Source organism: Tachysurus fulvidraco, chromosome 10, assembly GCF_022655615.1.
Source record: "Tachysurus fulvidraco isolate hzauxx_2018 chromosome 10, HZAU_PFXX_2.0, whole genome shotgun sequence".
NCBI classification, from domain to species: Eukaryota; Metazoa; Chordata; class Actinopteri; order Siluriformes; family Bagridae; genus Tachysurus; species Tachysurus fulvidraco.
The window spans coordinates 22,360,382-22,374,734 of record NC_062527.1 but is presented as its reverse complement, the minus strand read 5'-3'; the positions used below and the strand labels follow the sequence as shown (position 1 = coordinate 22,374,734).

Genomic DNA, 14,353 nt, shown 5'->3' with positions numbered 1-14,353 from the left:
TGATGTGTCCAGTGTGTGTAAGTCTGTGCCACTAGGAGAGGAACCTGACATTATCTGTTGTAGATCTTACGCCTTAGGAAACAAAACAAAACAATAAGAAACACTCATTCACCTTAATGTTTGATGTGTTGTGGTCACTGGGATGATTATCTGAGTTACTTCAATACATTTCAAAGATGCATACATACTTCAAAGCATGTGTTTAATTACAGATTATTTATCCAGCAACATGGACATTTACTTTCCTTTCCTCAAACACACCACATGTTCTCTTCTTCTTCCAAGTCAAGAAGCTTTTATTCTCATTTCAACCATATATACAGTATCTGTTGCAATACACAGTGAAATGAGACAATGTTTCTCCAGGATCCTGGTGTTAAATAGAACAAAGACAGGGCTAAGGACTTAGTAAGTTAGTCCTAGCCACATAAAGTGCAACTGCACAACCTAGTGTACACAGTGCAGGACAAGATTGTTACATGCCAAGGCACGTATTTTGCAGGTGTGTTTTAATTGCTTGTGTTACAGCAGACTGGCTGCGTGAGCGCGATGCGGTTTACCCAATACCGGTCGGTGCAGGGCGGAGATGCAGTGTACGGACACCGCCCTGGAAGAAGTCCGTGACCAAAAAAGTTGTTGGAGAGTTTTTGGAAAATTATCTACTGTGTATTTTGCTGTTGCGATTTATGTTGTTGGTGTACAATACTGTTCTACGTACGGGGCTGGAAGAAGTAAGAAGGAGCGTGCTCATACATTGTACATCACGTAGTATACTTTCATGTCTAGAGACCTCAGTTAAGTGGCGGTGCCTCCCCCTGTATTCTAGTTAGCGAGGGAAGTATAGTGGTTTTTGTTTTTGATTTCACTTTTGTTTGTAGATGAGTGTGACTAATATAAAGTAGTGTTAGGTAAGTGGGTTTTGACTTTCTGTTTGTTTCTTTTCTTTGGCACCACCGATTTTTCAGTCACACCCGTTGTAGAAGTACAAACCATTTGTATATATGTGTATATATATTATTTAAATACAATTACCACTTTGTACAGTAAAGAAAAAACTGACCACAAACATTGTGTCTGCATATGTCATTACTGTTGTCGGCAATTTATAGTAAATATCACACTGAACCAGTTAGTCTTTTCCATCCACTCACAGCCACATTGGTCATCACTAGTTGCTGACTCTGAGAACTCCCTAGACTTAACTCGGGATCGTAACAAAGATAAAAAAGACAAGACAAGACAGTGCAGGATAAAAGACAGTGCAGACAATACAAGACAATACAAAAAATACAATACACAAAAGACAATAAACAGAAACAGTGCCGAACGACCAGTGTAAATACTGTATGTTAAAACAATATTGCATGCAGTAATACTAGAATGAACATAGTTTCAAAGCAGAAATATTGTACAGTATGTGCAAAATGACATATGTTAGTGTGCAAAACAGCATGTAAACAGTTTGATGGATGTAAACAGCATGTAAACAGGTTGATGGATGTATATATTGGAAGTGTGTATATTTGGTGTAGGTCTGTGCAGTCCATACAGTTGATGTGTGTGTATGTTGTGCTCAGAACAGTTCAGTTTCAGTTATTAAGGAGTCTGATGGCTTATGGGAAGAAACTGTTACACAGTCTGGTCGTGAGGGCCCGAATGCTTCTGTACCTTTTTCCAGACAGCAGGAGGGCGAAGAGTGTGTGTGAGGGGTATGTGGGATCATCCACAATGCTGTTGGCTTTGTGGATGCAGCATGTGGTGTAAATGTCCATGGGGGAAGTTGTGGCCTAATGGTTAGAGAGTTTGACTCCTAACCCTAAGGTTGTGGGTTCGAGTCTCAGGCCAGCAATACCACGATTGAGGTGCCCTTGTGCAAGTGGACTAAGCAAGCAGACCTGAGCTCCAGTGTTCAGTGTGGTGGTGCTCGAGATGCTGTTCCCGATCCGGACTGACTGAGGTCTCGATCTCGAAGTCTGCGATCCAGTTGCAGAGGGAGGTGTTTAGTCCCAGCAGGCTCAGCTTCTCAATCAGGTGCTGAGGGATGATTATATTGAATGCTGAACTAACGTCTGTGAACAGCATTTGTACATAAGTGTCTTTATCGTCCAGGGGGGTGAGGGCTAAATGAAGGGCCGTGGCAACGGCATCCACCGTGGTGCGGCTTGGACGATACGCGAACTGTAGGGGGTCCAGTGAGGGTGGTAGCTTGGTCTTGATGTGCCTCATGAAAAGCTTCTCGAAGCACTTCATAACGATGGGTGTGATTGCAAAGGGACGATAGTCATTGAGGCAGGACACTGTAGACTTCTTTGGGATTGGAACAATGGTGGTAGTCTTGAGGCACGAAGGGACAATGGTGCTGCTCAGGGAAATGTTGAATATGTCAGTGAAGACATCCGCTAGCTGTTCTGCACATTACTCTGCCAGGAATGTTATCTGGTCCAGCAGCCTTCCGTGGATTAACTCTGCATAGAGTTCTCCTCACGTTGGCCGTGGATAAACAGAGTACCTGGTCGTCGGGTTGAGGGATGGTCTTCCTTGCCGTTACATTGTTCTGCACCTCAAACCGAGTGTAGAAGTCGTTCAGTGCACCTGGGAGGGAGTCATCGCTATCACAAGCAGGTGAAGCTGACTTGTAGTTTGTGATCACCTGTATGCCCTGCCACATGTGCCGGGTGTCTCCGCTGTCCTGGAAGTGGCTGTGGATTGTCTGGGCATGTGCGTCATTTGCCTCTCTGATGACTTGGGACAGTTTGTACCTTGCTGTTCTTAGGGCTGCCCTGTCCCCTGTTCTGAAGTCTAGGTCATTAGTATTCAGACAATGTACACATGTTAACAGTCATCCACGGCTTCTGATTGGAGAATGTAGTGATGGCCTTGGAGACGGTCACATCATCAATGCACTTGCCGATGTAGCTGGTCACTGATGACGTGTATTTCCTTCAAGTTGACCATTGGTTGCAACATCCCTGAAGATGTTCCAGTCAGTGCACTCAAAGCAGACCTGAAGAGCAGAGGTGACTCCTGCTGGCCAGGTTTCAGAACCGGTTTAGAGAATCTGGGGCGTGGTCTATATGCTGGAATTAGCATAACAGAGATGTGGTCTGAATAGCCAAGGTGGGGGCGGGGCTCCGCACGATACGTGCCGGGAATATTTGTGTAAACAAGATCTAGTGTGTTTTCCCCTCTCATTGCAAAGTCCACATGTTGATGAAATTTAGGGAGCGCTGATTTGAGATTTGCATGATTGAAACCTCCGGCGATGACAAACAGTCCATTGGGGTGAAAATTCTGCAGATCACTAATAGCCTCATAGAGTTCACATACAGCCTCTTTAGCATTAGCGCTTGGGGGAACGTACACTCTGACAATGAAAACCGTGTTGAATTCCTGTGTTAAATAAAATGCAATATTAAATAAATAAATAAAATTAAATAAATAAATAACATTAAATAAATAAATATTAAATTAAATAAATATTGCAAAAGCTGCGCCTGGTAAAATAGAAGCGCCCCGTCAAGTTTTAAAGCATAACCTTTGTTTTGGCCGTAGGTCCGGGTCCGTATTGGACAGCTTCTGGGTTTCAGCTACAGCGTAATGGGGTTGGTTGTCACATTGTGTCAGAGTGTCTTTGATGGTTAATTACTTCATGTTACAATACATTCTAAAAGTAAAACGTATACACATTTAAAGCCAAGACCCCAAGTTTTCATTTCATGTAGGAATTACTGCTGAATGATTTTTTGAAGATGAGCAATTCTTGCATGAGTAAAAATTGTGACAACCAACCCCGGTCTCCCCTAAAACAGCTCCGATGTCCTTGCGCTGGTAGATGGTCCTTATACCAGATAAAAAGACGTGCATGTATACTCCACAGATCTGCGTTGTCCTCTTATCGTATTTGCAGCTGATTTCAGATGTAAATTAGGTCGATGCACAGTCACTCCAATAATCCACTTGATCTTACGCAGCAAATGATGAACTCCAAATAACGTAGGCTAAACACAGCTCTTTTAGGTAAACATGTTTTTGACTAATTGTAAGCAGCTAAGTCTAACTTGAAGCAGCTGAGGGATGCTGGACGGTGTATATTTGTACGTGCTCATTTGGCTTTCTTCAACTTTCATTAAATCAATGTTTGTTTACAGCATTGCCTCGTGATACGGTCAAAAACCGTGTGCACACCTTCCTCCAGCAACACTTGTCACCTGAAGGAAGGTTCCTACCTATATACCCTCATTAATAACACAGTGGCCCCTAGTGGACACCTTTACAAAGACAAAATGGCTCTTACAATATCTATCCAATAAATTAATATATATGACAAAATATACGACATGGAATGTTACATTAAATCGTATAATTGCCCAATGACGAGTGAGATTTAAGTTATAAATCCAGGCTTCACAATAAAACCATATATATCCACCTTATTGGGTGAAATGAAATGAAAGTGATCCCACGTTTCAGAACGCGATTTTTTTGTAACAGGCTCCATTGACAACAATAAGCTCTCCTAAACCTGCTGTACAAAAATAGATTCCATGTAATACTCCAATACAACACACAAGGGCACACCACCGCGTGTCGTGCACGATTCAGATAACGAAGCAGTCACGTGGGTGTGTGTGAAACTAAGCTTCTGACGTCATTGGTCACGTGATTTTGCCAGAACGGAGCTTCGGTGTCACTGGTAACATCACTAGTTAACCCATTTCAGTAATTTTTGATTGTCCCGTCTTAGAGAGAAAGTTTGTGTTCCAAGTGTGTTGAGCTTGTGTTTTGTTTTGTTTTGCTTTGGTTTATGTTTATTATTTCAACTGGTAGATTTGTTTGTGCTTGACCCATGTCTGATATAGACGATTACAGACTCTGTTTTGACTTGTTAGCCAGCCAATTTCATTATACACCTTTTCCCAAAACATGGTGACAAGGTATGTAGGGGGAGCAACGCCAGTTATTTTGGAAACTTTTATTATATTGTTTTTGTTAGAGGGAGTTAGGTAAGAAGAAATGTGTTTTTTTTTTCTTTCATTTTTCGGTTTAGTAAGAGAGAGAGACAGGTGTTTGGAAGATTGTTCTGTTTATTATTTTGGCCTTGTCCTCCTCTGAAGCCTAAAATCCTTGTCCACCCTTAAATAAAAGATTGTGAATTATAACATCTCTGTATAAAGACATTCATTTACCCATTCTGTTTCGATCGACCCCTTGACGGTTGTAACAGGTGTTTAAGGCACCATTTGTGGGTGATTGCAGTGGGTCTGATCAACCTGCTGTTCTTACCTTCCCTGTGAGTGGGAAACATTCTGTTGCACAAAATTCCAAATAACAGTTGGTCTGAGTCCAGTGTGTTTTATCCTGTAGTCAAAATTTGTGAAGTTCAGGGGGGATGTAACTGGTATAAATATTACTGTGACTGGATTTTTGTTTTGAGTTTTCCTTTTCTCTAATTTATGTATTTCTGTAATAAAGTTTTTTTTTCTTTTTTTTTATATATTAATGTTACATTTTGTACATTCAAGATAAAGTGAAAAACTTCACAAAATTTTGTTTTTATCATTTTTGTTTAAATATATAAAAATGTAGAGCATCTTTTCTTTGAGTATTTGTATGGTGAGTAAGTGGCATCAGCTGGACACATCCGGGTGTTTCTCATCATACGTCATGTTTTTGGCGTCAGTCACACTACACGAGGCAGGTGGACGCATGCGCTCTGAGGTCCTTCCTGTACACAACACTGTGTATATCAGAGTTGGAGGAGCTGCTACTCCGTTCGATCTGATGATTTCTCCTTATTAACAGATTAAAAGTGCCAGATCTCATCGCTGAGTAGTTCTTGTGGGTGACGGTGTTTGTTCCAGACACGCTACATTAGGACTTGAACAGATTTCCAGTCCATCCTGCAGGGTGCGGCGCTGATACTTTGACCGTGTTTCTGTAAAGAACATCTGGATTAAATAACATGTATTAGTGAAATTTATTTTTATAGCTGGATTAACCGCAGTTTTACAAACCTGGACGGACACCGACATAAGAACAGATTTAATCTTTTTTTAACTTTATAATCCTCCGAATGTTCACACCAGACAACTGGACCAGACCTGAAGACCTTCTGTCTGTAGTCACCGTTTAATGTTGGAGATTCTACAGACAAGAAACTTCACAGAATCTTTAAGTAATCAGACTGAAATAAAGAGAAAGTAAAAGCTTCCTGCAGATACGATGTTGCTGTAATATGACACGAAACAGACGGCAGCAGAACATTAAATTCACACTGGAAATGTTCTTCTGTCTCTGAGGTAAAGCTGAGTTTTGAATTCTTCTCTCTCACGATTTTTGTTATTTTATTTGCTGTGTATTTTGCTGATTTCTGGAGATTTCTGGTGGAAAAAACTTGGCATTGTTTTGCAAAGAAACGTAAGTGATGAAACAGGATCGGTTCTACTGTAGGCCTTTTAGGGTTGCCCCAGCCCTCTGTCTGTGATCTCAGGCACCCTAAAACTACTAAAAGTATCATTTTTACTTTCATAAATAAACAAAAAAATTACGTTAAAATGCAGGACATGTCGTCGATGGTAAAGAAAATTATTTATCAGTTTGATCCAAGAGCGATTTTATTTTACTTTTTCTTTTTGCTTTTTCGCGCGTGCGTTGTAGTCTTTCAAAGTGCTTCATACTGAGACAGTTTAGTGTATAATTCTGTTATACCAGTGTTATTAACATGTAATCATCTTGTTTAATGAACAGGGTGAAAAGTGCTTCATGTTCCCTCTGTGTGTTTTCAGGTGAACGTTGTCTAGCTGATACCGTTGTCTGTGTTAGATAGTGTTGTGATTTATTTCTTACTGCTGTGTCTGGGGGAAAGAGACAGAACATTTCTGATGTGATAAACAGAATTTATTGATTTTCAACAACTTTACATAAGCTTTAACATTTCTACATCAATATCACAAGATTTGCATAAACAACGCTGCACTACTTAAGATGTGGTCTGGAATAAAAGATCCCCATTTAAATTCTATTTCCAGTGACATCACTAACTCATATTGTGGGTTACATTTATCTAAATCTGTGGTCTGTTCTGTCAGTAGTTTAATGTTCTAGACCAGAGATATTCAACTAAAATGTAATGAGGTCCAGTAAGAGAAAATTTCTTGAAGCAAAGGACCGGAAGATCATAATGTCTAACTAGATAGTGTGATATCTATTTAAGTAGCCTAGTAGTTGTCTCAACATCTGCAAGCAATCAATACCTGTCAAATCAAATAAATTCAGTACAATTCAAAAACCTTTTGACAATATTTATTGTCACATAACATAGAACTGAACATATGTATGATTGTAAATATGTATAACATTCTCTCATTAAATAAATAAAAGTAGGGCTACATTTCAAAATAAGAGAAAATAAATAAAATGTGAAAATTGTGTATGTTTAAATAAAGACACACAGCAACTGAGGTTTATCTTTTCCCACTCCTACAAAACACCTCCAAATTTACGAAATCTGTTTCCTTCTTAGATCAGGAAGTCCATGTTATCTTTCTCTTTTATATCTAAGTGAGAGAACTGAGCTCTAGTCTGGCAGGATGTTAAATCTGGGCTTGAATGGAGTCAGGGCCGTTCTCATACACATGTGGAGGTGCTCATTAATGACCCTGGAACAATATTTAGTTTAGATTATGTTCATTGTAGTGAAAGCTGCCTCGCAGTTGTATGTAGAGCCAAACATGGTCAGGATGTATAGGGCTACTTTCCCCAGACCTGGGAAAGCTGTCTCAGGGACGCTGTCTTCAGATTTGAGTGGATATGTTTGTTCAAAACCTTTATGTTTTGACTCATAATGGCATTTCACATTGTCACTTTTAATAAGTGCCACAGTTTCTGTACATATGAGACACACTGGTTTAGTGGGAAGTGTGAACAGAAATCAGTCTGTCCTTTCTGGATTAAATGTTTTCGCTGCCCACTTTAATTTTTTTTTGAGAGCGCCATTTGTTCTTTATTCTCTCTTTCTCCGTCTCACTCCTCTGTTTCTCTCCCTTTCTCCATCTCACTCGTCTGTTTCTCTCCCGTTCTCCGTCTCACTCGTCTGTTTCTCTCCCTTTGTTTTCTACATGTATCGCTATCTTTCTTTCATGTGTAACTTTACTCTAATTCTCTCACATCTGTCTTGCACGGTTGAGTTGCAGTGTTTACTTCAGGAATGCACAGACTTGATCCGCCTGTTAGTGACCTACAGTATGTTCTAGACCAGGGGTCGGCAACCTTAAACACTCAAAGAGCCATTTGGACCCGTTTCGCACAGAAAACAAAAACACAGGGAGCCACAAAACCCTTTTGACATCTAAAATGAAGAGAACACTGCATATATCGTTTTTTTTACCTTCATGGAAAGTATAGAAAAAACTGTAGTGTATTGCATTTATGAAATCAAAGAACTGCTACAGAGTAAATGAAATTTTATTTCTGCAGGCAAACAAAAATATTTTGAACATTTTGAACTAACCTTAACAAAAAAGACACTGGGTTAAAGGTTACTTTCAAATAAAATGTTCAATGTATAATTGAGTCCTCTTCATATTCATGACCAGGGCTCTCAAGTTTTGAAGACAGGCAAGCGTGACATCTCCTACCCCCGGCAACCCCATTTTTTTTTCATTGGTTATTGCGTTAAATCTTACCCAGATAGTGCTATTTCCTGATTGGCTATTGTGTAGCTTCTTTTTTTTGATTGGCTGATAAGTGTCAGGCTCGACTAGGAACTGACTCGACTCGGTTCCATAGAGACAGTGGCACGGACTGATACATTTTGGTGCTGCGGTTTATTAAATATATGATAAATATTCAAAAAGTTTTTCTGCATGAGAAATACCATGTGTGGTGGAAGAGCATGAGAAAAGACCGAAATGCGTGACTGTCACTCTCAATGCGTGACACCTGACAGCCCTGCATGACATCAAAACTTTAACTTGACGCATATTTGGAGCGACAAAAAAATTAAACACGGTTTATTTTAATGTTACAAGAGCATCATGATCTTAGAATTTAGAGCATCATGATCTTTAGAATTACATAAAAAAAACTAACTAACTAAAATAAAATACATTTAAATTCAATATTTATTTTCCAAATCTACAGGGAGCCGCAGCAGAGGGATGAAAGAGCCACTTGCGGCTCCGGAGCCGCGGGTTGCCGACCCCTGGTCTAGACTCTGCTCTGTGTGATAAACACAATCACTGATCCTTTATTCACACTGATGGACCTTATCACAAATATCACAAACTTCACAACTAACTCTGTACAATTTCATGTGTTTGTATAAAAGCTGATGATTTCCTTCTTTCTACATCAATGATTGTGTACACGTGTTATACTCAGTCACGTGTTCATATGTAAACTGAAAGGTAGATTTCTGTGTATAAAGTAAATCAGCAGAAATGGTGTAATGTAGTGATAGAGCAGGATTTTTAGCTCCTAGCATTGTTTAGTGAAAGCTGATTGGATTTAGTTCTCAGCAGTGAGTTCAGGTTGAGTTTATGATGTAATGAGTCTCTTATTAATCTGATACTCAGTAAAAACACTAAAACTCATGATCCTGATCCCTGTACAGCGTTTAGCAGACGCTCTGATCCAGAACAACTAACATTTATCTCATCATACAAATGAGCAGTTGAGGGTTAAGTGTCATGATCAAACATAAAGCAAAGGCAGCGTGACATTGCTGGGATTTAAACCCATGACCTTCTGATCAGTAGACCATGTCTTACCCACTGAGGTCACACTATACAGGTCAACAAAGCAGTTTTTAAAAATTTTTTAATACGGCCTGAAAAATAAAACCAGTGAAATTAAGAGACATTTGTAAATATTTGGATTCACTGAAGAGTTAAACACATGCTAACTGCTATAGAAGTGTGTGTGACATCAGTCAGCTGTTCTGTAGCTTTTATTTCTAACGTGTCTCTGTTTGTTTGTTTCAGAAAATCTGCCAACACTCCACAAGAGTCTTCCAGACATCATGTCCCTCCTTTATATTTCCATCTTATGGGTCTGTGCCTGTGTGGGTGAGTGACCAGGTTCTACAACACCAACAAGACAGAAGTGTTCTTCTATTGAATCTAATATCACAACAATGTTTTGTCAAATGTTACAAATCCTGTAGATTGTAATGTTTCTCCCACAGACAGTGCAGAATCTCTGGTTACTGTATCAGCTGCAGTGGGTTCCACAGTCATCCTGCCGTGTAAACTGACTGAAGAGTTAAAACCAACATCAGTTATTAAGTGGATGTTCAATAAAGTCATTGTGTTTGAGAGAAGCAGTGATGTTACATATTCAGGATCAGGATATGAAGGACGTGTGGATGTTCCTGTGGACGAGCTGCGTAAAGGAAACTGTTCCCTGGTGTTGAAGAACGTCAGAGTTAATGATACAGGAATCTACAATTCCGGTACAATGGTACATGTGGACAATAACACTGCAGAAAGAAAAGAAATTAACAGTGTTAGACTCTCAGTCTATGGTGAGTAAACTGTTCAGTGTAAAATATTGACTAATTATAGAAGTCACAGTGTCTCAGATAACAGAGCTGGAAATAAGGAACAATAACAACATCTATTATAGAGAGGAATCAATACTTTATTTAGAGTTAACAGATGATGTGTTAGAAAAATACACAAATACAGACATAAATAAGACACAGACAATATTTTATTTGTAGAAAGTTTGTCAGAAAGGTTCAGAGGTCATCTGGGTGAGATTAGAGATGTTCATCAGGACTGAGATCCTGCAGCAACAATTAAAAAACTTTTACTTTCATGTGGACAAGAACAAGTGATCAGATATGAAGCTCACAGGACAACAAAAACAATCAGTTTCTATAAAAGAAATAAAAATATAAAGTTCCTAACATCAGGTCATTTCCTAAAAGGTTTTTCTGTGTCTCTGAAGGTCTTCAGATATCAGCTCCAGTGGGTTCCACAGTTGTCCTGCCGTGTGATTGGAGTCATCTGTCCATCAAAACTCCTTACGTTCAGTGGTTTATCGATACTGAGACTGTGTTTGAGCGAAAGGGTAAAGATTCATATCAGGGTGAAGGATATGAGGGTCGTGTGGACGTTCCTGAGGAGGAGCTGCTTAAAGGAAACTGTTCCCTGGTGATGAAGAACATCAGTGTTAATGATACAGGAATCTACATCAGCGCCATGTTAATTACAGACACACAGGAATCTGTCTTGGTCCAGAAGGTTAAACTGTCAGTTGTTGGTAAGTGGATTAATCTCAGACGATACTGAGTACGACACATATCAGTACACAAAGTTTAAAAAGTCTGGAAAGTTACTGAGTGACTTGAGCAGCATGTTTCCTGTAGATGTCAGTGTTTTTCAGTCCTGGTTGAGAGAGAACTACACAGTTTAATGTTCCCACAGATCATTCTAAAGCTTTTCATGGCTGTGCTAGACTGAGTGAGGAGAAACATCTCTTATTGTTCCTGGATAAACTTTAATAAAACACTTCATATTATTATAGCAGCACAACACTGATTATTATTTAAGGATCAGTGATGACATCATCTGCATGTATGGCTGAAAACCACTGAACAATATCAAATGTAGTCTGATGTTTGATAGATTTTCTTAGAGGACACGTTTTCCTCAGCACTGTACTGATATCTCTGTGTGGTTTAATGTGTGTTTTAGACCACAGTGTTAATGAGACTCGTTCTTCATCTGAGGACTCAGACTCACACCAGAAAAGCTTGATTATTTTATATGTTGGGATCGTAATCATCATCATCATCATCATCATCATCATCTTCGTCTGTGTGTCTGTGTACTACAGCAGGGTGAAAGGTAAACTGGTTAAAATTGTAGGTTTAATGTCTGAAAGAATCAGAGAGAATTTTTGTGGTAATTGTGTTTAACGTGTTTAAATTTATTGTGTAATATTATAATTGAAATATTTCTCTTATGTTTCTGAAAATGGAAAATCATCAACAGGTCTCAGTCACGCCACTGACTCCACTGAACAGGTATAAAAACATTCAAATAAAAATAAATAAATAAAAGTTTAACCAGTTTTTTCAAAAACATCATTGGATTTTGGATGTAGTTCAGGTGGGGAGTTTATAGAAACATGGCAACCCTCCCTGCCTACTTTGGGTCACTGCCATTTTAAAGGTACATTAGACAAGATCAGAAACTTTGGTCAGAAAAAGCCTCAAAGTTTTTTTTGTTTTTAAACTTTATATTTCTGGACATTCTGTGGTACTTTATTTTCTGTGTTATTTTTATTTCCTTTTCATGGAGCAGTTTTTTTGAGCACAGAGAATGATCTTGATGTACAGGTGAAAGTTCAGACTGAGATGGAGGGAAGGGGCTCAGTGGGATTTCTATAAATGACTGAGACGAGATTCAAACACAAACAAACCTGTTTCAGTCACATAATACACTCATGTTGAGGTCATGACTTACATCAGTATTATTTATTCACTATATTCCAGGTTCTATGTGTTAGGAACAAAGAGAAAATACTGGACTTTTGCATTAAAGTAAAAACTTTGTCCTGTTTTTTTGTCACCATCACACACTCAGTCTGAAGTGTTCTGTCTCTTACACTAATATTATTTATTTATAGGATTTATTATCAGTTATTAATCTAATATGAAGCCACAATAATAAGCCAAGTGTTTAAGGGGATTAAATTAGAAATGTGGCAAGAAAAGTGTGAAATATTCTAATAAATGTAAGTGAACAGAATTCAGTAAACAGAACAGTGCAGTTAATGTCAAAGTTTAGACAATAAACAGGAAAAAAAACTGTTCAGTGTTTCTTCATCATCTGAATCTGAATCTCTCTACAGGATGGAAACGGACATCATCACAGTGTTCAGTACAACACAACGTCCGACAGTGTGACGTCCACAACAGTCAACACACAAACACAGAGTTAATGACCAACACAAGGTGGCACCAATTATTTATTTCTTTTCTTTTCTTTTCTTTTCATTTTTATATCTCTTTTCTTTAGAGATGAACTTTGGCATTTTTTACATGATATAAAGTTTTTTTTTTCTTCTCCTCTCCTCTCCTCTCTCAGATGGTCTGCTCTGATCTCATCATGGATTTCAGATCATCTTAAACTTCATCCCTGAGCCACTGAGCTGATGTTCATCTCTGGAGCTTCATCACCATGTCAGGATCTTCTGATTTACTGCAGAACTCTCACATCACACATCATGGACCATCAGTTACTCTTCTATCTAACCTGACAGTCTTGGTCATGTGATGTTACACTAAATAATGAACTGTGAACAGCTTTTGAGTTTTACATTTATATTTTTATTTGTGGTTTTATTTTGATGTGGTTTGTTGTGTTTACATTGCAGCAGTAAACACAGTATGTACAATGGCTGAAGTCATGTGTAGGAGCTTTCCATTGCAATTAACCACCTTAAATACCTTTTCTCATGATTAGATGCACCTGTCTATCAAGTTCAAGGCCACCAAACCAATTGTGTGTTCCAATTAATCACTGCTAACTAGTTACAGGTATTCAAATCAACAAAATGGCAAGGGTGCCCAAATTTATGCACCTGTCTAATTTTGTTTTGATGCATATTGCACATTTTCTGTTAATCCAATAAACCTCATTTCACTACTGAAATATTACTTTAGTGTCCTTCAGTTATTTGATAGATAAAAATGAAATTGCTGATCCAAACACCCACATATTTATAAATGAAAATCATGGAAATGGTCAGGGGTGCCTAAACTTTTTCATACGGCTGTATTTGAGAAGGAATTTGGGTTCAGCTTCTCTCAGTAATATAAATTAATATCATGTACTGCTACTGAAGTTTTATTACAGGGGAGGTCTCTCTCTCTCTCTCTGTGTGTGTGTGTGTGTGTGTGTGTGTGTGTGTGTGTGTGTGTGTGTGTGTGTGTGTGTGTGTGTGTGTGTCTGCTTGTGTGTGTCTGTGTGTGTCTACATTACAGCACATTGAAATTATTTCTTCATATACTTTATTAATTAAGATCAGAGCTCAGTGTCAGTCTTGTTACAGAGCCCCTAGAGGGTTAAGGGACTTATTCAGGGGCCCAGCAGTGTTAGCTTGACTGTATATAATGTATTATATACATTATATTGCCTTAAGCAGAGAATTGTGTGTGTTTTAATAACTACCTGTGTATTAAATCTTTATATTCTGTCATTACCAGACAGGACAGAGCTCCACGGTGCCTAGTGTCTGTCTCTGTATGTCAGTCACTACACAGGGACTGAGAATAACACCATGGGCTCGGCTTATAGAGTCAATAAAAAGAAAGAGGGAAGATTTCAGTGTGATTCAT

General features: G+C 38.8%; 2 protein-coding genes across 2 annotated transcripts in view; one reads left to right on the top strand and one right to left on the bottom strand.

The window, feature by feature from the left end:
* LOC113656605 overlaps window positions 1–14,353 on the bottom strand; it is a 202,459-nt gene that overhangs the window by 67,918 nt on the left and 120,188 nt on the right. The window lies entirely within an intron of this gene.
* LOC125145765 lies at window positions 5,687–13,630 on the top strand. The gene is made up of 8 exons (XM_047819954.1): window positions 5,687–6,299; window positions 9,984–10,067; window positions 10,187–10,525; window positions 10,954–11,268; window positions 11,703–11,855; window positions 12,003–12,034; window positions 12,865–12,967; window positions 13,101–13,630. Exons 2-7 carry the CDS (start codon window positions 10,022–10,024, stop codon window positions 12,952–12,954), a joined length of 975 nt encoding a protein of 324 aa, XP_047675910.1. The 5' UTR covers window positions 5,687–6,299; window positions 9,984–10,021; the 3' UTR covers window positions 12,955–12,967; window positions 13,101–13,630.

Bases quoted from the DNA above. Each gene is read 5' to 3' on its own strand.
- LOC125145765 (XM_047819954.1), top strand. From the start codon at position 10,022: ATGTCCCTCCTTTATATTTCCATCTTATGGGTCTGTGCCTGTGTGG. The intron at 10,068-10,186 runs GTGAGTGACCAG...TTTCTCCCACAG, and splicing joins ATGGGTCTGTGCCTGTGTGG to ACAGTGCAGAATCTCTGGTT. The intron at 12,035-12,864 runs GTATAAAAACAT...ATCTCTCTACAG, and splicing joins CCACTGACTCCACTGAACAG to GATGGAAACGGACATCATCA.